The sequence below is a fragment of the Alexandromys fortis genome, unplaced genomic scaffold (genome assembly GCF_014885135.2).
Source record: "Alexandromys fortis isolate MF-2015 unplaced genomic scaffold, M_Fortis_MF-2015_v1.1 scaffold_187, whole genome shotgun sequence".
NCBI lineage: Eukaryota > Metazoa > Chordata > Mammalia > Rodentia > Cricetidae > Alexandromys > Alexandromys fortis.
Genome location: NW_026068088.1, coordinates 2,433,191 through 2,455,845, shown reverse-complemented (window position 1 = coordinate 2,455,845; position 22,655 = coordinate 2,433,191). Strand labels below are relative to the sequence as shown.

At 39.9% G+C, this 22,655-nt stretch overlaps 1 protein-coding gene across 1 annotated transcript in view; it reads left to right on the top strand.

Annotated features, from left to right (window-relative positions):
• Slc15a2 (solute carrier family 15 member 2) overlaps positions 1–15,431 on the top strand; it is a 29,100-nt gene extending 13,669 nt beyond the window's left edge. Inside the window, exons 8-22 of the mRNA XM_050122385.1 lie at positions 1,117–1,199; positions 1,598–1,684; positions 1,854–1,943; positions 2,039–2,083; positions 3,577–3,609; positions 4,347–4,435; positions 5,669–5,750; positions 6,286–6,420; positions 7,095–7,259; positions 7,407–7,453; positions 9,080–9,190; positions 9,986–10,082; positions 12,477–12,623; positions 13,252–13,356; positions 13,660–15,431. Of these exons, the coding sequence (XP_049978342.1) occupies positions 1,117–1,199; positions 1,598–1,684; positions 1,854–1,943; positions 2,039–2,083; positions 3,577–3,609; positions 4,347–4,435; positions 5,669–5,750; positions 6,286–6,420; positions 7,095–7,259; positions 7,407–7,453; positions 9,080–9,190; positions 9,986–10,082; positions 12,477–12,623; positions 13,252–13,356; positions 13,660–13,836 (1,493 nt within the window). The 3' untranslated portion in view covers positions 13,837–15,431. The remainder of the gene's footprint in view (positions 1–1,116; positions 1,200–1,597; positions 1,685–1,853; positions 1,944–2,038; positions 2,084–3,576; positions 3,610–4,346; positions 4,436–5,668; positions 5,751–6,285; positions 6,421–7,094; positions 7,260–7,406; positions 7,454–9,079; positions 9,191–9,985; positions 10,083–12,476; positions 12,624–13,251; positions 13,357–13,659) is intronic.
• Positions 15,432–22,655: the final 7,224 nt, after the last annotated feature.

Sequence of the window (22,655 nt, the reverse complement as noted above, 5' to 3'; positions counted from 1 at the left end):
AAATCATCCAAAGGGTTTTGAATGGAGAAATGATTGTTAGATTTTTTTATTTTCATAGTGTCTTATTTTTCAAAGATCTGAACTATGGAAAACAAATTGGGTTGAGGGCGAGGCAAAGATAATATTGATCTTGTTTGGTCCATCTACTATATTCCTTTAGATTTTGTACTTGAGGTGAGTGCCTTATTCAGCTCACACAAGCTTGGTCCCTGTTGAATTATAAGCCATGGTATGATTGGCTATGTGAAGTGAGGGAGAAGTTGGGACACTATTGAATGCAGGCTTCTGACGTGAACCACAGACTAGCTAATAGGATCATTAACTGAGGAAGTGAGGGTGAACAGGTTAGGGCAATGATGATGGATTGGGGGGGGCAAGTTACATTATAGGTGCTCTTGAAACTTCTAAACACGTCACCAAATGGTTATTTGGAAATATTGTCTTAGGGCCCAGAGAAAAGCAGTTGGGTTTTAGGCACAGATATGGATTCATCAGGTGCAGCCAGCAATTTAGCCTTGAAAATAGAAAACTCTGAGATAGAGTAAGGAAAAAAGAAGACCTAGGCTCAAATTCTAAAGGCACACCAGGATTTAAAGGACAGGTAACAAGGAGAAGTTGCACAGTTGTAACCCTAGCACTCTGGAGAAAGAGGCAGGAGCATCATGAGTTAGAGTCCAACCTGGGCTGCATAGTGAGTTCCAGGCCACAGTGGGCTATAAAGAGATACCCTATCTCAAAGATGGAGGAAGGAGAAAAAGAATGGAGAAGGAGCAGAATGGGTAGAAACTGTTCTAGGCAGAATAAAGGAATCAGTGGTAATTTAACAGAGGGCACAGCTGAGCTATGCACTCGAGAAAGAAAAATTAATCAAAATTGGGATCATATATTCATATCATATTTATCACATGGGGAGATGGACAAAAGAAAAAAGAGGAAACCAAAGATGATTTCTGTTCTGCTATCCCTTGAAGGTCTCTTAATGAATATCTTAACAATTGACCACTACCTTAGCTACTCTGAAGTTAGGGAGTGAAAGTCAGGTCTCTGTGGGATTTGATGCTGACAGACTGTATTCTAAATGAGTGACCAAGAATATTGTCTGTGTGTCCCTTGTAGTTGTGTTTGCAATGGGAAGCAAGATGTACAGAAAACCACCCCCTGAAGGGAACATAGTGGCTCAAGTGATCAAATGCATATGGGTGAGTTCCTGAATTGCCTGCCTGCTTGCCTGCCTGCCTCCATAGAAGGGAAATAGGCCGTGTTGAACGTGTGGCTCTCCACGCATGGGCATATGTTGTTCTCTACCATCTTCCTTCGATGTGCCTATGTTTTAAAAACCTGAGTTTAATTTATCCTCCTGCCTCTGCTTGACCACTAGGTTTTAGCAGCAGTCACTTTTTTAATAGGCCAAAAATCTTCTGAGTACAGTTATATTTGATGCCATTAGGAAATAAGGAAAGATAAAAATTACAACTCAGATATTGGGATTCAATGTTTGATGAAATTTCAAGTACTTATCAGAGGGAAAGGATAATGAATTGGGGAAATCAGGGGGTTCTTTCTTTTGGTCTGTCTCTGATTGTGGTCTCCACCCTAGTTTGCTCTCAGCAATCGCTTCAGGAACCGTTCGGGGGACATTCCAAAACGGCAGCACTGGCTAGACTGGGCATCGGAAAAATATCCCGTAAGTGGCAACCTCAGACATAGCTCATAATTCTATGAGATCTTTCAAATTCTTTTCTTCTGGCACGTTTGACCTCTTCTTTTACTGTTTTGGACGATTTCTACTCTAAGCAAGAAAAGCACGTTTGGAACCTCTGGCAATTCTGCCTGCTCTTTCTTCCTCCCTACAGAAGCATCTCATCGTGGATGTGAAGGCACTCACCAGGGTACTGTTCCTTTATATCCCACTGCCCATGTTCTGGGCTCTTTTGGACCAACAGGTAATAAATAGTGTTTATTTTTGAAAGATATGTTTTTTCATCCTCTTTCTTATCACAGGAAAATGATGTCTCACAACAATATCTGTCTGCTCTAGGGCTCACGATGGACATTGCAAGCTAACAAAATGGATGGTGATTTGGTGAGTTGACAGAACTTACAAAGAAGTCTGTTAAGTTCATCATCATACATAATTTGTAATTAATTTATACAAAGATTATTTATTCCACATATTTAATTAATTTATTGGTGATTTTTCTTAAGAACTGACAAGGTCATCAGAGATATACATTAAGCCCAAAAAACACTGAGTAGGTAAAGATAACCAAAGTCAGGCTAGAAATAAAAATTATAGTCTTATCTTTAGAAATCAGGAGGGAAACACTGGGTCATGCCCGATACCCCCACCATGATGAAATGATAACAGATGACGTCAGGCAGGCCTGGATGATGATTTTCTTACACTGAGCCTGTCTTAGACACACCAAGTGAAACCTCGAGGGGTGCTCCTTGACAGCTTGCCCCATTTGTCAGGCAAGATCAAGAGGGGACCCATAGGACCTGGGGGAGAATTAATAAAATGTCTAATTTGTGGCCATGGGAAGAGTGAAAATGTTATAAATATTATTTTCTCTTTCTTCAGTGTTCATTCTTTGGTCCACTCTCCATTCTTAATCGTTTCCTTTCTATATTATTATATTGATAGTTTTTTATTTTTATTTTTCTGAGACAGGGTTTCTCAGTAGCTTTTTGGTTCCTGTCCTGGAACTAGCTCTTGTAGACCAGGCTGGCCTTGAACTCACAGAGATCCACCTGCCTCTGCCTCCCGAGTGCTGGGATTAAAGGAGTGCGCCACCACCGCCCAGCTATATTGATAGTTTTGAAGAAGACAGGGTGGAGTAATACCAGGAGCCTCTGAAATATAATTTTACCTCTGCCTTCCTCTAATTGTCCAGGAGTTACCATGGCAGTTCTCTTATTGATTCTCTGGAGAGCAACTTTGGAAGTTGAACACAGCATATCAGGGACAACTTTACCCTGACCAGAACACCGGTCCTCCTGTTATTACTACCTCTAACACACCAACTCTGTCAGTCTCTGGCAAAGTTTGGTTGAGGTTGAACATCCCTGATCCAAAACTCTGGTGTCCTAATTGCTTTAAACGACAAAACTATTCTTGAGCATTAACATGATGTCACAAGTGAAAATTCCCACACCATAAAATTTTCATGGACAAAATGGTTGGCAATTATTAAGTACATTATCTTCAGGCTAGTGTATGAGTCATACATGAAACATAAATGAATTTCACATTTAAACTTCAGCCTCACTGCCTCTTCCCCAGTCTCCTGTATGCACATACACAATGATTGCAAATCCCAAGCATTTTAGAAAATGAAGACTTAACCCAGACACTGAAAGTGTTCTCCTAGGGTCCATCTGTTTTAACAAATAGTCAGAAGCCATCTCAAGTCTCTCTCTATCCCTACATACCTTTGCCAGTAAACCAGATGTCTTGAACCAAAGATCTGATGAATTTTCTTTTATATGCATTTCATCTACTGTCAAGATGGGTGACCTAAGCTTTTGTTGTCTTCTGTTACCATCTAACTATAATTTGTTATGATATTTCAGGGATTTTTTGTGCTTCAGCCGGACCAGATGCAGGTAGGCACGGACTTCTCTGCATGGGCATGTGATTGTTTTCCTCACCTGTACCTACCTATTATTCAGGTTAACAGCCATCATCTGATACGTTCCTCGTGTGTGCTGAGGAAGCCCAAACGTAGAGATGGAAAGTTCCTTTGAATCTTCCTCTTCTCTTTCACATCCTTTTAAAATAATATATAGTTCTGCCCAACTCTTTGAACCCCATGGAAAGTGTGGGCATTGAATTTTCTTTCTATGCCAAGATAGTATAATTAAAAATATTGTCAAAGGAAGTGTAAACCTGAGGCTAGGGCAGTAGCTCAGTGGTATAGCACTTGCCTGACATGCAGGGTGTCCTAGGTTCAATGTTCAGTACAATCAAAACATACAAAAAGGAAGTAGAAATTTCTGCTGTGTGAGCAACAAAGTCAGAATCTCTACTTACCAATAGCAACTTTCAGGATGCTTTTTAGCGCCCCCCCCCCCATTATTCCCTTTAGGCTGTGAAACTAAAGACATGGGACAATGGCAGAGAAAGGTTTCTAATTTGACTGACGGAGAAACAAGCTCAGTAAAACTAGACCCTTGGTATCCAGGGAGGTTAAGATACTTTCCAGTGGAAGCAGAGTAAAGAAGTGAAGAAATGTGGACTCTCTCACCTACTATGGTGAAAGTGAGCAGGTGTGAGAGGGTGCAGGCGCTCACACTCACAACCGGGGATGCTCATGTTAATCCTTGTTACCATGGTGTTTCAGGTACTAAATCCCTTCCTGGTTCTTGTCTTCATCCCGTTGTTTGACCTTGTCATTTATCGGCTGATCTCCAAGTGCAGAATTAACTTCTCGTAAGTGCTCACCATGCCGTTTATTATTGCATATTGACTCAACGGCTGATGATAATTCAAAAAGCACGAATGTTTATGTTTAATGATTACTTACTTTGATTTATCATTTATCTGTTTCTATTTTTCCATGTTGGCAAAATTGTATTAATGTGGAAAAGTGGAAATTAGATCTAACTGGTGATTGTCAATGCCAATGCTACAGACTTGAGTGTATGGTGTTGAAGGGATAGGGCTGGGCATGTATGTGATTTCAGGTTTCTGATAAACCATACTGCTTTGCCCTTGAATGTTGCCTCTCCAAAGAAGTACACTTATTAACTTATTTCATGTGTGGTGTGGGGAGAGGTTAATGTGTGTGCCACAGCGAGTGTATAGAGGTCAGAAGAAATCCCATGGGAATTGGTTATTTCCTCTACCATTTGAGTTCTAGGGATTGAACTCAAGCCGTCAGCCTTCGTAGAATGTGCTCTGAGCCATCTTTCTACACCAAGTTCTGAGGTTTTGATGACAACAAATTCTTTTAAATGTCCTGCTGTTCCGATGAAACTAAGATAGGGCTTTGTACGAATGGGTACAGCATCACTTTGAGTTAGTATGCACTGCAACTTGCCCCATGCTGAGTAGATAGTATCATTTGTAAAGCTTGGCAAGGAACAGTTCAAGTCTTCTTTCAGCTCTGATTTGACAGCAATCTAGCTGTGTCAGGAAAGTGATGACCACTGTACCACATACAAATGCCCTTGTCAGTTACTTATTGAGCAGGTAATAGGGAGTCTAGGACCAAGTTCCATGCAAATCAAGTACACATCTTTTTCAAGGTGTTCACTGGTTAGTAAGGGAACTGGAACATAGACAAAGATGACTGATATATGGGTAATGTGGTAAACACCCTAGGAAGAGAAATTGGGAATGCCATAGAGGTCAACAAAGACTTTTGAAGAAGAAAATGAGTTGAAGAATTATAACAGTTGCTGTGCATTAAGTAACAAGCCTGATTATATTGCTGTTATCTCTAATAGTATGACTTAATGGCTAAATATCATCATAATCATAAGTAAAAGTGGTATATTATAGAGAAGAGGTATTAGTTATTGAGTAAAAAGAGTGTTTGAATGAAAGTTCTAGAAAATACTTTTAAAATAATTGGAATTAAAGTCTTTATAGGAAAGCTAAGGAGTCTTGGCTTTGTACCTTAGAGTAAGGTTCGATATAAGATCTCTCCTTTCCCCACAGCTCACTCAGGAAAATGGCTGTCGGTATGATCCTAGCAAGCCTGGCATTTGCAGTTGCAGCACTTGTGGAAATAAAAGTAAATGTGAGTCCAGTAAATGTTAAGCTCCCAGTCTGCTCCATTTACTCTCCTTACGTGTTCAGTCTCGATCCCTTGGGACTTACCACAGTATCCATTTCACAGGACGGCCGTGGTGAGTATTTAAGTGACCAGAGAAACAAGGTAAAAGGAGACCCAGTTCTCACCTGAGCAATTCAGGGTTTGTTTTCAGGAAATTCCACAACACAAATATCCAAAATACCCAGAGAACAAAGGTTTATCTGACGCCTTCGAAGCTATACAAATGGTTCTTCTGGCCATCAAATAGCCGCTATTAGTTAATCACAACAGAAGGAATGTGTTTGTTACCTTCTATTGGTGACTACTTCATGGAACTGGGGTCTTCCCTGATTAAAAAAAAAAGTTGCCATTTCAGATTTCTAAGCCAACTGCTCTTCAGAGGGATAAAATGGTAAATTTTGGCTAGAAGGGCTAAGCTGTCAAAGATAGAACTAAGATTTGTTCACTTGTATCTGAAGGGTTACTTATTGGTGATAAATAAGTATTGCCTGTCTTACAGGGAATGACCCATGCCCAGCCAGCTTCTCAAGAGATCTTCTTACAAGCCTTGAACCTGGCAGATGGTGAAATAAAGGTGACAGTGCTAGGAAGTAGAAACAATTCCCTCTTGGTGGAGTCCGTCAGCTCTTTTCAGGTGAGGCATGGGCCCAATGGATTAGAACCGGTATAAGCTCTAGTAGCCTGGGTTTTGTAATGACATTAATCACAGAATCTCATAATTGTTTTCTTATGTCCTAATTAATCTCTGGTAGCATTATTCTAGTGGTTGCCTAATATTTTATCCTTTAAATATAGTTCATCTAAGCTTTTTCTTGTAGATATTCAAGTTGGGTTTTGCTGGTCTTACTTTTGTGGCGATACTGGGGATTGAACCTAGAGCACCAGGCATGCACTCTACCATTTAGCTACAGTTACAGTCCTACAAGGATTTTTGTTTATTTATTGTTTGATTTTTTTATGAGTGTGGACACTTTGCCTATATGTATGTCTTTGTGTCGTGTATGTGCCTTGTGTCTGCAGAGGCCAGAAGAGGACATCAGATCTCTTGGAACTGATGCTAAAAAACAAACTCAGGTCCTCTGAAAAAGCAGCCAGTGCTCTTAACAACTGAGCCCAACCCTGAATTTGTTTTATGTTATAATGAATTACTCTACTCTTCCTTATATATGCTCTGTGTCCCATGCCAGTGTCCTAGAATGAAATAACTAGTTTAGAGAAAGAAGTAACTAGGTTACACATCCTGAGGCTATGGAATTTGATGTCCACCCTGGGGTAGATAGGGACTATAATAGGCTCTTCATTCTGCAGAACACAACGCACTATTCCAAACTACACCTGGACACAAAAATCCAAGATTTACATTTTCATCTGAAGTATAACAACTTGTCTGTCCACAACAAGCATTCTGTAGAAGAGAAGACCTGTTACCATTTGGTTATTCATAAGGATGGGGAAAGTGTCTCCAGTGTGCTGGTAAGTTAGGGAATTGCACAAGTTCTGTTTTGAAGTAAGACGGCTGACTCATCAGAATCTTACCAAGGAGCAGCCTGGAAATGGAATGTTCTGATTATAGGTTTCCCTGTGTCTGCTCCTCCTGAGCTTTCCTTTTCTCCGTTGCAGGTAAAGGATATGGAAATCAAACCAGCCAATGGGATGACAGCCATCAGGTTTGGGAGTTAGGGGCTTCAGATGAAGAGGCCTCATATTTTACTTGTTCTGAGTAGAGATGTTACCCTCTTAGAAAGTCAGGGGCACTGGCGTCTGTAGCATTTCCTATGGCAGTGAAAGGCCAATGGGCATGCTTCTTCCCGTAGGACTAGCCAATCACCCTGAGTCAGTGGATATCCTTTCTTCTCTACCATAAAAGGTTTTTCTACCTGTTATTAGCCATCTATCTTGCTCTCAGGAAAATAACTCTGTGAATTTATGTGTTTAAGAGATAAACATTTAGAAGTAAGCAAATATTCCTACCATCATTTTTGGTAGTTGGGTATCTAGCCTGTAAAGTATAGGTTTCTATTATAAATTGACAGAGATATCAAAAAAAGTTGGTTTTTAATCCGGATAAGGTTGAAGGTCTTGCCAGATGGCATGGGACAGATAGGAGAGTGTTCACCTGCTGTCTGTGGCTGGAATTGGATGTGAAACAGAGAGATTATAACACCAAGATCAGGTAGTTTATCTTAGAAAGTAGAGGAGAACCTGTAAAGAAAAATCCAAATTCACTGAAAAGTAAAATACATAAAGAACTTGCTCTTGAAATGCTTCAGAAAATATAAACCATGTAATGTAAATTAGACAAGAAGGGGAAGCAAGGATTGATTTTTTTACATACATGAAGGAAGACCTTAAAATAGTAGAAGGAACTGCCCTTCTTAATTCTAGAGAAATAACAAGATTGAAATTACTAAAACAAAAATGTACCAAAATCTCATTCTGAGGAGAACTTACATTCAGAATACTAGAAAGAAGAGTCTGGAAGGGCCCAAGATTTCTGAAGACTAGCATATAGTGACAGTACCTTTTGTGGGCTGGGTCTCTAAATTTTGCATGAGTCAAACTGAACTCTTATAAGAAGATAACTGGTTTCTATAAAATGTCATATCTTTATATATACTTATATTTCTACTGTTTTTCTTACATCTCAGTTGAGAAATCCCACCATTAGGAAGGAAAAATGGCTGGAAGGTAGCTAGGCTGGTAAGGTGTTTCCTGTGTTAGAGTGATGATCCAAGTTCAAGCCCCAGAACCCATGTAAAACACTGAGTGTGGTGGGGTGAACTTGGAATCCCAGCATTGGAGAGGCTTGACTAGTCAGCATCCTCGTCTAATGAGTGGGCCCCAACTCTCGGTGAGAGTTACAGTCTCAGACAACAAGAGGACAGCATCCTGAGAAACAACATCCATGGTTGACTTCAGGCCTCCACTCATCGTGTGAACATACATGTGTATCTGTACATGCTCGCACACACACACACACACACAGACAGACATACAGTAAAGAGTAAAGAAAGAAATTAGGTAATTCTAAGATAGATTAGAAAGGAAAGTCAGATGGCCATGTCTGACTGTGGGAGCATCCGTCTAGCTGGCTATCTGGTGAGTGTCAGAAGTCAGAAAACTCAGTTTTCCTAGAGTAAGTAAAGGGTAGTGATTACTTCTGATATTTAAGTTCTGTGCTTGTTTGTTCCTGCCCCAGCCACTATTTCATGCACATGGAATATAGTTATGAGTACCGGGTGTCCTCGTTTGGATCTTTCTGTCTGTTGTACAAATAATTTGTCTGCCCTCAGGTTTATTAACACCCTGCATAAAGACATCAATATCTCCTTGGATGAAGATGTTCCTCTCAGTGTGGGCAAAGACTACGGAGTGTCCTCATACAGAACCATGATGAGAGGAGAGTAAGAGCCTTGCCCTTGTGGACATTTTGCTTTTATTGAAACAATCTTTTTCGAATTCTATTTTTGTATTTAGGTAACAGACACAGGCATACCTGTGCTGATTTGGAGTAAAGGAAGATTTCTGCGTCTTTTTAATCCTTTCCCTCTTCCCTCTTCTCCCAGGCTCACCTTCTTTCTACATTGCTCAGTTGGGCTGAGCATACTGTGTAGTTAATATAGCTCTTCTCTGTGATGCTCACAGTTTGTTGTAGATCTTGGCTCCTGTTGCTTAGTACTTGTCAGTACCTCATCCCTTACAGCACTGTTTCTCAACTGGTTGCTAACCCTTCTGTGACCCTTCAATACAGTTCCTCATGATGTGGTGACCCCACCAGTATAAAATTCTTTTTGTTGCTACTTACTAACTGAATTTTGCTACTCTTAGGAATATCTGATATGCGACCTCCCAAAGGGTTGTGAACTACAGGTTGAGAACCCTTGACTTAGAATTTCCCTCTCATGTTTCCTGTTTTATACTATTCTACTAAGTCATAAGATTTATATAAAAAGTTCATGGGCCTGAAATGTATAAAACTTAATCTGTACAGTCTTTCTTCAGGGTTAGGATTTTAAAAACGTACTTGGCAGGTAAGACAAGGCAGAAACCTGGACCCAAAGTGTCCTGGAAGTGTCTATCTTCAAAAGACACATGGCTTAACTATGTTCCTCATTGGAGTTGAGATCTCTTTGCCCTGGAGATGGGACTGTTTCCCTAAGCCATGCTGTTTATTCTGACAAAATCTTATCTTGTTGCAGGTACCCTGCAGTGCACTGTAGGACAGAAGACACAGACTTTTTTCTTAATTTAGGTCTACTAGACTTTGGTACAACGTATCTGTTTGTCATCACCAATGTAAGCAGCTTACAGTCACCAAGTCTTCCCTCTGTCTATTTGTTTACCTAACTGTCTGTCTATGTTTTACACACACACACACACACACACACACACACACACACACACACACACCTTAGGATCTTTTTGGTGAGGACAAAGTGCAAATGAGAAGACTTTGTAGCATGAAAGTATCACATACTTCTTTCTGGTCCAGTGTCAGACTTTCCATCACCGTGACAAATGTCTGATAGGAATAAGTAGAAAGGCTGAAACACTTATCATGGCTCATGGCTTCAGCCATTTTGGTCTAGAGTTGGATAACTCTACTGGTTTTAAGTCTATATAAAATATCATAGTAGAAGGACATGGTGGAGAAAAGGTGCCACAAATACCATGGTGACCAAGGAGCAGAGAGAACAGTAGAGAAAGGGGTGAGGGACAAGGCATGCCCTCATTGACTCACTTCCTCAACACCCATGAACAATGCCTCACCTACCAGTTTCCATGACCTCCCAAGAGTCCACTCAGGATTTAATCCATCAGTCAGTTATTCATTGGTTAGGTCAGTGTCCCCATAATTTAACTGTACCCTTGAAGCTCCACCTCTGAAATTTACACTGGGGGTGAAGCCTTTAAAACATTGGGAGGACATTTCATACTGAAATAGCAATGGTTTTGCTGTGGCTTTAGAAAACCCACCATTTCCACAGGGGATAGCAAAGGAGAGCACATTAGAAGCAGGCCAAGAATGTTGAAAATGGAGACGTGACATGTTCTGAGCTATCACTATGAAATCTCATGCCCTGATCCAGTATCATTATGATCTTAAGAAGCTAAATATTATTCATGAAAAATTACTTGTTTTATGTTTGCTTGCTTATTTTTTTTCCTGACTTGATATATAGGTCTGTTGGATCCCTGGAATCTTCATCTGCTACCATACAACAGTCTGAAATATCAATATCCACACAAAGACTGGGGAATAATTAACTTTGTTCTATCAAAAGTAATTGTCACTGGGTATAGTGACAATACACATCTTTAATCCCAGCACTCAAAAGGCATAGGCAGGCAAATCTCAGTGAGTTTGAAGCTAGGCTGGTTTAGGTAGGGAGCTCAAGATTAGCCAGGGCTATATAGTGAGACGCTGCCTCAAACAAACAAACAAACAAACAAACAATAATTTTCTCAGTAACTAGAACAGAGACTTTCTGAATCTTGATTCAATGTTTTTTCTTTTGTGTATGTATGAATATTTTGTTTGCACTTATGTATATGCACGACATGCATGCCTGGTGTCTGGGGGCCAGAAGAGGGCATAGGATTTCAATCAATTTTTGTACATATGGATATTTTGTTAAAGGTTCATATTCTAGTCTTTCACACACAGAGACATATAGTTTATATAATAATTCATATATATATGTACATATATATGATATATGATATGATATGATATGATATGATAATCTCCAGTCGTCTCGGCACACTTTATTGAAAAGACTGCACACTAAATTGTCCTGATGCTGTTGTTGAAAATCAACTGATTGTAAAATGACATCTTATTTGTAGCTTCTCAGCTCTGTCCCATTGAACCATGTGTTCCTCCTGTGTTAATTTAATATAGTTTTTGTTTCCTGTCAATTTGTAATCTATTTTGAATCAAGCTAATGTCAGTTTCCACATATTCTCCTTTTTCTCTTTCTCAAGCTTAATCTGGAGGCTGGGGATGTAGCCTTAGAACACTTGACTATCTGACTTTTAGAGGCTCTTTTAGTCTGCTCTGATGCTGAACACACACACCATATCACACCACACAAACACACACACATGCCACACAAACACACCACACACACCACATAAACACATACCACCACACACACCACATATACACATACAAACACCACACACACACCGCATACCACCACACGTGCACATGTATGCACAAACCACACACACACCACACACCTACACAACACACATAACACACACACAAACATACCACAATATACAAATTACACACACACCACACACATGTATGCACATAACACACACACACACACATGCACAGATTCCTAGATATTATGTACATTCTCAACCAAGGAATAAAACAGGATTCCTTTACTTGACTATTATGGACCTAATTCCCTTTGACTTAGAGCCTACAACATTTGGACATCAAAGACTTTTAATCTCAGAGATTTCTACTGTAACTGGCTGAAGTCAGGGGAATGAATGTGGTGTCATCAAGAGAAAATTCAAAACAATGGAATTGTATAGAAATGTCTAATCTCTTGAGGATAACAGAAAGTGAAAATAAAAGGAAGGACTGGCTATAGATCATAGGATGCTACAGTTAGGTATGCTTGCTTAAGATTACTGAGAAGTCCAATTCCTATTTCTCCCACTAAGATCTCCAATCGGGGTCTTCAGACTTGGAAGACAGAAGAAATTCCAGCCAATAAACTATCCATTGCATGGCAGCTACCACAATATATCCTGGTTACAGCAGCAGAGGTCATGTTCTCCATCACGGGACTTGAATTTTCTTATTCTCAGGTAATATTTTTACAAGTAAAGTGGTAACAGCACTCAGAAAACAGTGGGGTTTAGTCCTCATGCTTCTCAAAGGCCAAGCCATCCTCCATCTCTTTGGTCCATGAGCTCCTTACATAGGACCCTGAACAGCCATCTTGATTTCCAGGCTCATGATAATGCAGCATTTGGCTCTGTGTTGTTTGGGCTCTGGAGGAAAAAAAGTAAGGATAAAGACTGCAGGCTGTAGGGTTAGACTACTGATGTTCAAATATTAGCTGTGTGACCTGTTTGGGAATAGGAACAAGTAAATAATCTCTGTAATCCTGTTATATTTCCGTATCTTTATATTCCCTTTACTTTTCTTATATTTTCAGAGTACCATAGTAATACAAATTAGCTCTTAAGGTTGAGATAAAAATTATTTGATATAATAAATTTAAAAAATCCAATTAATAGATCCACTTTCTTCTTATCATCTCCTGAATGATAAGAAGAAATGCTATCACCATCTCCGGAATCAATGCAATAGCTGAACTTAGTGAGGGAGATGGGAAATAGATGTTTTTAATGGGATATGTTCCATGGATAGACTCATGGGGCAGGAAGGTGGAATAGGGAAATTGAATGTTTGCCAATGTCTCCTGTCTAGGCACCATCTAGCATGAAATCTGTGCTCCAGGCAGCCTGGTTGCTGACAGTCGCAGTTGGGAATATCATTGTGCTTGTTGTGGCACAGTTCAGTGGCCTGGTACAGGTAAGCCTCTGAGGAGAACAGGAGCTCGTGTCTACACAGTTTGCCCTCCAACTTCCTCGTCTCCCCTTTTCCTGGCCTCTAGATCCCCATCAAGGACAGGAAGGTTAGATAACAAACTTGGCCAGCAAATAGACGTATTATGTGACAACAATGGCCACCATGTCCCTATAAAAGGCAGGGCCAGTGAACTCAGTGTTCTGCCAAAAACGTGCCTCAAGTGATGGCTCCTTAGTCATCGTCCCATCCTGCCACTTTTTAAAGGTTTTTTTCGTAATTTTCTCTTTTGTTTATTTCTCCCTGCAGTGGGCCGAATTCGTTTTGTTCTCCTGCCTCCTGCTGGTGGTCTGCCTGATCTTCTCCATTATGGGCTACTACTATGTTCCTTTAATGTCAGAGGGGATCCACGAGGCAAAGGATAAGCAGCTTCCTCTTCCCCAGGGGAATATGATCAACCTCGAAACCAAGAATACAAGGCTCTGATGACTCACTGGATCATAACCGCTTCCTGGCTCTGGTTTCAGCATCACTTATTTTCAGGCGTATTTCCCCCTGCCACCACCAGGCTAGGACAAGGACGAAGCATTTTATCTGAGCAGCTCTTCTCCACTTTTCTACACAATAGAGACAATTCTAGGACTAGGTTTTCAGGTATATCTTTAAACAAGAATTCAAGAGACTCTCTGTCCTCTAGGCTATCAATAAGCGCACTAAATAAACATAAGCCAATGTCTCTCAAGCTAGCCCAGTACTTCCAAATGGTCATGAAAATACAAATGTGTAGTAGAGATAAGTCTCTGTGGGTATGCCAAGTTTAGGAGACTCCTTCATCAGGTATTTAGAACTGATAACTCCACTTGTTGATGTGTTTGTTTGGGGGCAAAAATGCAGAATACTAGAGGAACGGTATTTCAAGTTTCTTCATCTGTAGTATAATTGTGCTATTCATGAAGGTGTCAAGAATGGTATGTATGGTATGATCTAATCCAGAGGCTAGCTTGTCAGCCTTTAGTAAATTTAATATGATTTTAGATGACAGGCTACAGAATGGTATTTTATCAGCGCATGGAACATACATCTTTCTGATTACCACAGCATTCCATCTACTTCTGAATGCCTCTTTCTCAGTACTGACAAACCACAGTGAAAAACAGTAAGCACAGATGGGGGGGGGACACGGGAGCACATATAAATTCTTCTTTATTCTTTTGTGCACATTCCTCTAAGGAACTCTAGTGTTTCTGCCCTGGGCTGTGCTCTTCTGAGGACATCTGTCTAAGAAACTAACTTTGCGACCCAGCCTCTTGCAGTATTGCAACAGTATTGCTGGGACAGCTTTATCTTATTCATCTTATTTTGCTTATTACAGCAAATCTTCAGTGACAAAATGTTTTTTCTAGTCCAACTTCCTTTAATTTTTTTCTATTTAGCTTCTTTTTGATGTATTTTTAGTTCTTCCATATTTTTTTGTTTACATTTCTCCCTTTAGGCTTAACATTTTCCTGTTTATCGAAAAGGGATAACACTTCTATCCTAGGTTTAAAACTCTAAATTGTAGTATTCAGCGATCGGTAAGGTCCTGCACGAGGAACCTGTCAAGACTGCAGGGGTGGGCAGAGCATGTGGGCTTTCTGTGTGTGCGCATATGTGAACAAAAAGTGCTGGTAAACAGTATCTCACATGCAAGTGTGGATCAAGGGGCAAGCTTGGGACTATAGGCTGTGTTATGCGTACTAGGGGAAAAAAAATCACAACCCCTGTATGAAAGACCTCATTTCCCTCCTTTAACTACCTTGTTCCCATCTATAGCCAATACTGGATTGCATTGTTAATAATGTAATATATTCTTAAGAGAATTTGCTTCCATTCCTTAAGCTTTAAATACTGCAGTTTTAATGGCTAAGGTTTCAGAAGCATGGAAGGGGTTGCAACACCGTCGATTTTCCCCAGATATTGCGAACCTGTCTATATTCCTTTAGAAGATATTCATTTTTAAGCAGCTTTAACTCAAACTATTTTTGTGAATTTTGTTTTAAGAGATGTTAACACTGATCTGTGAATAAATGTTTTTATGTACAAGTAAATTTGGGGAATGAGATATATTATTATCCTCTAAATATTATATTTGTGTGTTAAAGGTTCTAAGCTATCCTCAGTGAAGTCATAATATTCCTGAATTATCTTAACATGTGGGAGTCTCTTCAGAACACTGGTTTCAGAAGAACTTTTATGCTGGCTAATGGCTTCACCAACAAAGCTTCCTGCTATTAAGCTGTGGACATAGCTCAGTGGTAGAAAACTTCCTAATGTTGCAGGGTCCCAGATCCAATCCCAGCACCACAGTGGAAGAGACAAATGAAAGACTGTCTAACAACACTGGTTCTGTCCTTTACCACAAACAAGGTTAAGTGTAGCTTTCTCTTCGGGGTCTGTGGGGTGCTAGGGAGAGCATACCTTCAGTATGAATTCCACTAATGACCATCAAGCTAAATATTCTCAGTTCTTGTTAGAGTTCCTCACAAAGCACAGCTCTTTCTTTTCACCACAACTGCTTCGTTCTTCTAAAAATAACCCTTTATCTAAAATATAGCAGTTAAGATATGTGACGCCTAGAACCAACTACAGCATTCCAGAAGTGCTCTGACTGACAAGGTTAGCACTATCCACTAACAAAGCATTTTTGTTAAACTAGGTAAGGTAATATTTGATGGTTCCTAAAATTATATCAGTGTGAGATTACTCCAAAGTTTTTTAAAGAATGCTATTATTCATATTTTGAGTTCTTCTATTTGCCATTCATTGAATTAGTTGAGAGAGAAACAAAAAAATTAGCAATCCGCTTTATCTATGCTCAAAGTTGCCTTTCATATCTTGTCTGACGACTGATAGGCTCTTGGGGAATAGATCCTTAGACAAGCAATGATACAATGAGTTAGAGAAATAAACAGCATTGCAAGAGTAGAGTACAAGAGACAGAGACTCATTTACAGGAATCTAGGGGCCAAATCCCATGGGGCCTTGAGACCATAGAGTGTGGGGAAATAGCTCAGTGGGTAACCTATTTGTTGTGGTAGCATGAGGACCTGAGCTTTGGTTGTCCAATACCCACATAAAGGCTGGGCATGACAACACAGCGCTAGAGGTGAGACAGTCAGATCCCAGGGGCTCACCGGCCAACCAGTCTAGCCAAAGCAGAGAACTTCAGGTTCAGTGAGAGACTCAGTCTCAAAATTAAAGAGTGATAGAGGAAGACACACTTCTGTATGTGTGAGCCCACATGTACACACATATGCACATTCCTTTGTTGTTTTATCACTGTGGGGGTTGTTGCAGAAGCCAGAAGAGGATATTGACTGTCCTTTTCCATTATTCTTCAGTTTATTCCTTTGAGTCAGGGTCTCTCGCTAAACCTGGAGCTAGGCTGGAGGCCAGTAAGCCCCCAGGAATCCTCCTGTCTCTGTCCCCACAACACAGCACTGGAGTTACAGCCATGCACAAGACTATGGCTGGCTTTTTACACGGGTTCTAGGGATTTGAACTCAGGTTCTTATGCTTGTACACCAAACATGCTTAACCACTAAGACATCTCCGAAGCCCCTCGTTTTCCTTTTGAATAAAGTGTAATAATTGACATTCAAACCTCCAAAGCTTGACATTTGCAATAAAAAATCAACAGCAGATCATTAACAGATTTTTTTAAAAAAAAAAACTCTATCTTTAAAAAGTATTTATAAACAAATGAACAACAACAGCAAAAAGCTCACAAGCAGAACTTTAAGCCCTGACAGGTAATGACAAATTACTCCATCTCAAATGCTGGTCCCAACGCTTCATAATGGCTTCTTGGAGAACTTTGTTGTGGCCACTCTGAGGCTTTGTACAAACTCAGCAGGAAAAACAAAATAACAAACGGGCACACCGAGGGCAGGGAAGTGGACCAAGCTGGACGTGCTCAACTTTCTATTTTTGACTTCTTCCTATAGCCCCTAGCTCCACCCACTCAGAATCAACAACTATTCATCATTTCCCCAAACACTATGCAATTCTTCTCACTACGAATCTCATGGTTTTCATAACTCCTTTCTTCCATTGTCTGTACTGCTCTTGCTCGAACTTCCTCAAATGAGACTCTTCATCTTCTTCCTCAAGTATTCTAACCACCACTCCTACCACTTTGGAGCATGCGTCAACCTCCTTTGCCCTATAAATGTCATGTGTGTAACTGTATGCTGTGTGAATTTCTGTTCTCACTTGTTGAAGACAGTGAAAAAAATATTAAGTTACATGAAGTTTTGTAATTTGCACAACAAGCTCTGTCTGTTGCATGAGTCCAAATCTGTGTATGCTTGAAGCCATCTTGGGAATGCTTGTCCCTGTGTCTGTGTATGTCTGTCCCTAGGTGCGTCCATTGTTTGAGCTGTGTGTGAGGGGCATCTGTCTTTGCATGTGCTTGTATGTATGTCTGTCTCTAACAAAAGACTTAGTTCTGTATGCATAGAACAGCATAGAAAGCATCACATGGGGGAAGGAATGGGATACTTGACAGAAATCTTTAACAGACTTTTACAAGGGATTAAGTCATGGCCTCCAGCTGATCCCAGCTGACCCAGACAACAAACATCATTGTTTATCAACCAACTTTCAGCCTTTATAGTAGATTTTAGGAAGCTACTTTCAAATTCTGTCGTCTCTGCTTTCAGCAAATGATACACATATAGGGGTGAGGGGCTTGGAGGAGTAGACAATTTAGGATTGTGTGCGTTAGTTTAGGATGTAAAGACTGACTGCATGTAAGCAAAACCAAGGCGAGTAAGATTGGTTGTTACACTGCTGTCCTAAATAAACAGTTTGAGTACAGAGTAGGCTAGCAGTCTTAAGTAACTCCAGCTGTGAGGTCAGCAAATTTCCAGTCTCTTGGAATGTAAGCTATAGTTTTATAATATGACATCACCACATTCTATAAGACACCAATCACAATGATATGTAGAACTCAATACCTACAACCACCACAAAAAATCTATACAGAAAGGCTGGTGAGATGGCTCAGTGGTAAGAGCACTTGCTGCTCTCGCAGAGGATCTAGGTTCAGTTTCCGGTACCCACATGGTGGCTCAGACACCTAGAATTCCAATTTCAGGGGATCTGGTGCCTGCCTCTGGCCTTTTTAGGCACCAGGCTTATACATGGTACACATACAGCATGGAGGCAAATACCCATACATAAAAAATAAAATAAATCTCTTTTAAAAATCTATTCAGAGAGATTCACTTGAAACAGTATGGATAAATAAAAATGGAAATCTAAAACATATGTTCATAAAATCCATAGGAAGGTAGAAAGGGAAAAACAGTCCCACCAGCATTTGGGATCCTTAGTCTTTTGGATTAATAGATGCCTACTGGTATCTCGTTTTTTTAATTTTTAATTCCTTAATTATACATGATGTTGAGCACGAGATGTACATCCTGTTTTCCAACTGGATGTCTTCCTTGGCAAATTTAATATCCTTATATCTCTTTTATCCATTTTAAAAATGGGTCGTTTTTCCTTCTTGAGTTTAAATTGTTCTTATTACAAGTTGGATATGTATCCTTTATCATATTTTCTTTTCAAATTTCCTTCCATTCTGTAGCCTGTCTTCTCATCAGACACTGTCCTTTGAGGAAGTTTGTATGAAACTGAATTTGGTCTGAAGATGCTTTTCTTTTGTACTTGAATCCTTCCCTAAGGAACTATAACCTAATTTATCATATAACTTAACTTCCACTCTAATTTAGGAATATACCTTGATATGAGATGCCCCTTTTTTCTGTATGTTGTGAATATGTCTTATTGCCATTGGTTAGTAAAGAAACTAATTTGGCCAAATAGCCAGGCAGAATAGAGCCAGGCAGGAAATCCAAACAGAGACAAAGGGAAAGGAAGGCAGAGTCAGGGAGACGCCAGCAGCTGCCTGAGAAACAAAATGGGAGATAACAAACCACGGACTTGCAGTAAATATAGGATAATAGAAATGGAATAGAATAATTTCATTTAAGTTGTAAGAGCTAGTGAAAAATAAGCCTGAATTAATAGGCCAAACAGTTTATAATTAATATTAAACCTCAGAGTTGATATTTGTAGACTGGCGGGCAGGAGAGAAACCTCCAAGTTACAATACAATGTGACAAATTGCCGACTCAGCCAAATTTCACAAATCTCAGCCAGCCAATTGTACAAATAGGAAAATGCCAGCTCTTTGTATTCACTTCCCCTTCTTGCCCATAAATGCCACCTGCTCCAAACTTCTCATTCTGAGAGCTGCTCAGTTTGTGAATTGTTCCTTGCTCAATTGAACTCTGTTAAATTCAACTTGTCTACAAGGTTTCTTTAAGCAATTGTTTGCTTTTACACAGCAAGATGGACACGGAAGACAAACATGACTTGGGTATGCATGCAGACACCAAAGACTACAAAGATGTGTAGATCTCAGAGGTGACCGGATCCATGTTTGCCTAGCTTCTTCCTTGATCAGCAAAGCGCAGAAATTATTTTGAAGAAGTAACCAAAGAACGGGACTTTGCTTCTCTGCAAGCAGCAGGCTGCGGGAAGGTAAATACATAATTGGTGGAGGCTGGTTGGGAACGTGTGTTACAGAGTCCTCTGGGGCTGATATCCAGGCTAAGGGTAGCTTAAAGTTGGCCTGAGAAATCCCCTTCTGTTATTCCTTGTGGGAGATGCTCGGTAAATTATTTTCTGCTTTGGAAGAAACATGAGAAGCCAGAGAGATTTTCTTTAAACTTTTTCTGCATTTGTTTATTTGGGTTTTCTTTTGGTGAGGTCAGAGAACAACTAGCAAAAATCAATTATTCTCCTTAACTTGTGGGCTCTGGGGCTTCAGCTCAGGTCATCAGCCTTGTTGGTATGTGCCTTTACCCCCTGAGCTACGTTGTTGGTATGTGCCTTTACCCCCTGAGCTACGTTGTTGGCCTAGAGAGCCCTTCCTTCTTTTTTTTTTATTTTTTTTGAGCCCTTCCTTCTTGTATCTGCTTTTTCTCCAGGTCATTTAGCTAAAATAATCATTATTTGTACTGAAAATTCTGGTTTGTTACAGCCGTCTTTAAAAATGTTTAGTTTTAAAAAGTTTCACATATTAACAGCCACACTGTAGTTTGTCTTCTATGTTATTGAGCCAGTTCTAAGAATGATAATGAGGATATGTTTCATCCCAGAAGTGAGTACCACATCCCTTCAAAGGTATGTCCCTAGACATATCTTTTAGTACATGGTTATTTACTAAGAGACACTTCTACAGAATCAAACTAACAGACGGCTGGGTGGTGGTGACGTATACATGATCCCAGCACTTGTGAGGCAGAGGCAGGTGGATTTCTGTGAGTTCAAAGTTAGCCTGGTTTACAGAGTGAGTTCCAGGATAGCCAGAGCTACATACTAGAGAGACCTTGTCTAGAAAAACCATACACCCCCAAAATAAAACCCTAACACAAACAACAGAAAACAGGTAAAGGGTTGAAACAAATTATGAACTTGTTTCTGAGTTCAGAAGATAGACAATTGAGATTTGTGAAATATGTTTATAAGATCAAACGAGATTGATAGTTTCAAATTGAGATTTGTGAAATATGTTTATAAGGTCAAATGAGATTGATAATTTCAACCTAATAGATTTTCTTTGTTTGAAAGCCTCACATGATGTCCAAGAGTGTCCCATGTGCTTTTGAGTGACTTCCCCAGTAATGGGTATAAAAGTCTATATATCAACTTTCTTTGGTGATTCATCTAAAGCTTATTTTAATTATAAGGCCTCAGCTCTTAGGGATTTAGTGTAGGGTAAAAGGTCTGAGCCCATTTCCCATTTTGAATATTTACCAAAACCCACTAATCCTGATCTCAAAATCCCACCAATCCCTGGACTGGACTTGAAATCCCACCAATCCCCTATATAAGCCTGCCTTCTCCTGCTCATTTCAATTCTGCTTCTTGCCTGAGCAGAGTAGCCATCCTGTGTCTTTCCCAGGAAATCTCTTGTGAGGTTTGCTGTGTGGTATGGCACTCTGTGGTATTCTTTGGCTCCCGACTGCCAGGACCCCTTTCCTCTCAGACCTGCAACTCTTCCTTTGGGGAAATTTTCCCCGCAGAGCTGTCACACATTCATTAAGTGGGCAAGTATTAGTTATTCGTGGTTCCAAGTTAGAAGAGGAGGAGGAAATTGGAAATGCTAGTTTGGAAAATTAAGGCTTGATATTAATAGAAGAAGAAGAATACAAAATTGATGCCTGCTTTGCCGATCCCTTTACTAAGAAATCTCAGACAGACATTTACATTTAATGTCATGCACATAGGTGTTTTGCCTGCACACAAGTCTGTGTTCCACAGGTGTTCCTGGTACTCTTGGAAGCCATAGGATCCCCTGGCAATAGGATTGCAAACTGTTGTGAGACACCATGTGAGTGCTGGGAGTCAAGCTTGGATCCCCTGGAATAATAGAATAGCAGCCAGTGCTCTTAGCCACACAGCCATTTCTGCAGCGTCTCAAATAGACCTTTGAGAGCATGTCTATCAGGCCAAAGCCAGTGACTCTCCATCAGACTTTACCCATAGAGATTTTTCATGTGTCCTTTCTCATGCTTCAGTTTGTGTTATCTCCTTTAAGTCTGATACACAAACAAAAACAGTTCAGGAGACATCAAACATAAAACCCTCTCCAAAGATAACCAAAAAAATCAAACTCAATGACAAATATTTCTTTAAATTTATATTTACTACACAAATTAACCAAGAATTCATAGATTTAGATATAATTAATAAAAACAAAGAAGTTTAATAAAAGAAATCACAGAGGAAAATCCTCAGGATACAGGCTTAGGCCAGAGTTTTTAGAGTTGGCATGCATGACTTATAAAACAAAAGTGGATAAGTTAGACCCTGTCAAAGTTCTTTGGGAAAACTCATGAGAAGTTTCCTAAAAGATAAATAACAGACTAGGGAAAAAAGCAAAAGCAAACCCCCAAAACTTGCAAACCACAGTTCCAGTAAAGGTCCAGTTTATACTATATCAAGAACTCTCAAACCTTGACATTAATAAAGTAAATGAACTGCTAGTTTGTTAAATAAGAAAAAAACGAAGTAACCATTTTAAAACAATATACAGATAGCAATTAAGCACATAAAAAGGACATTTAGCATTATTAGCCACCAGGAAAGTGGAAATTAAAATCGACATTAGGATACTAGCTGCATACTTACTAGGACAGCCATTGTAAAGCTAATAGCAGGGCTGAGGATTATCGCTCACTGGGGCA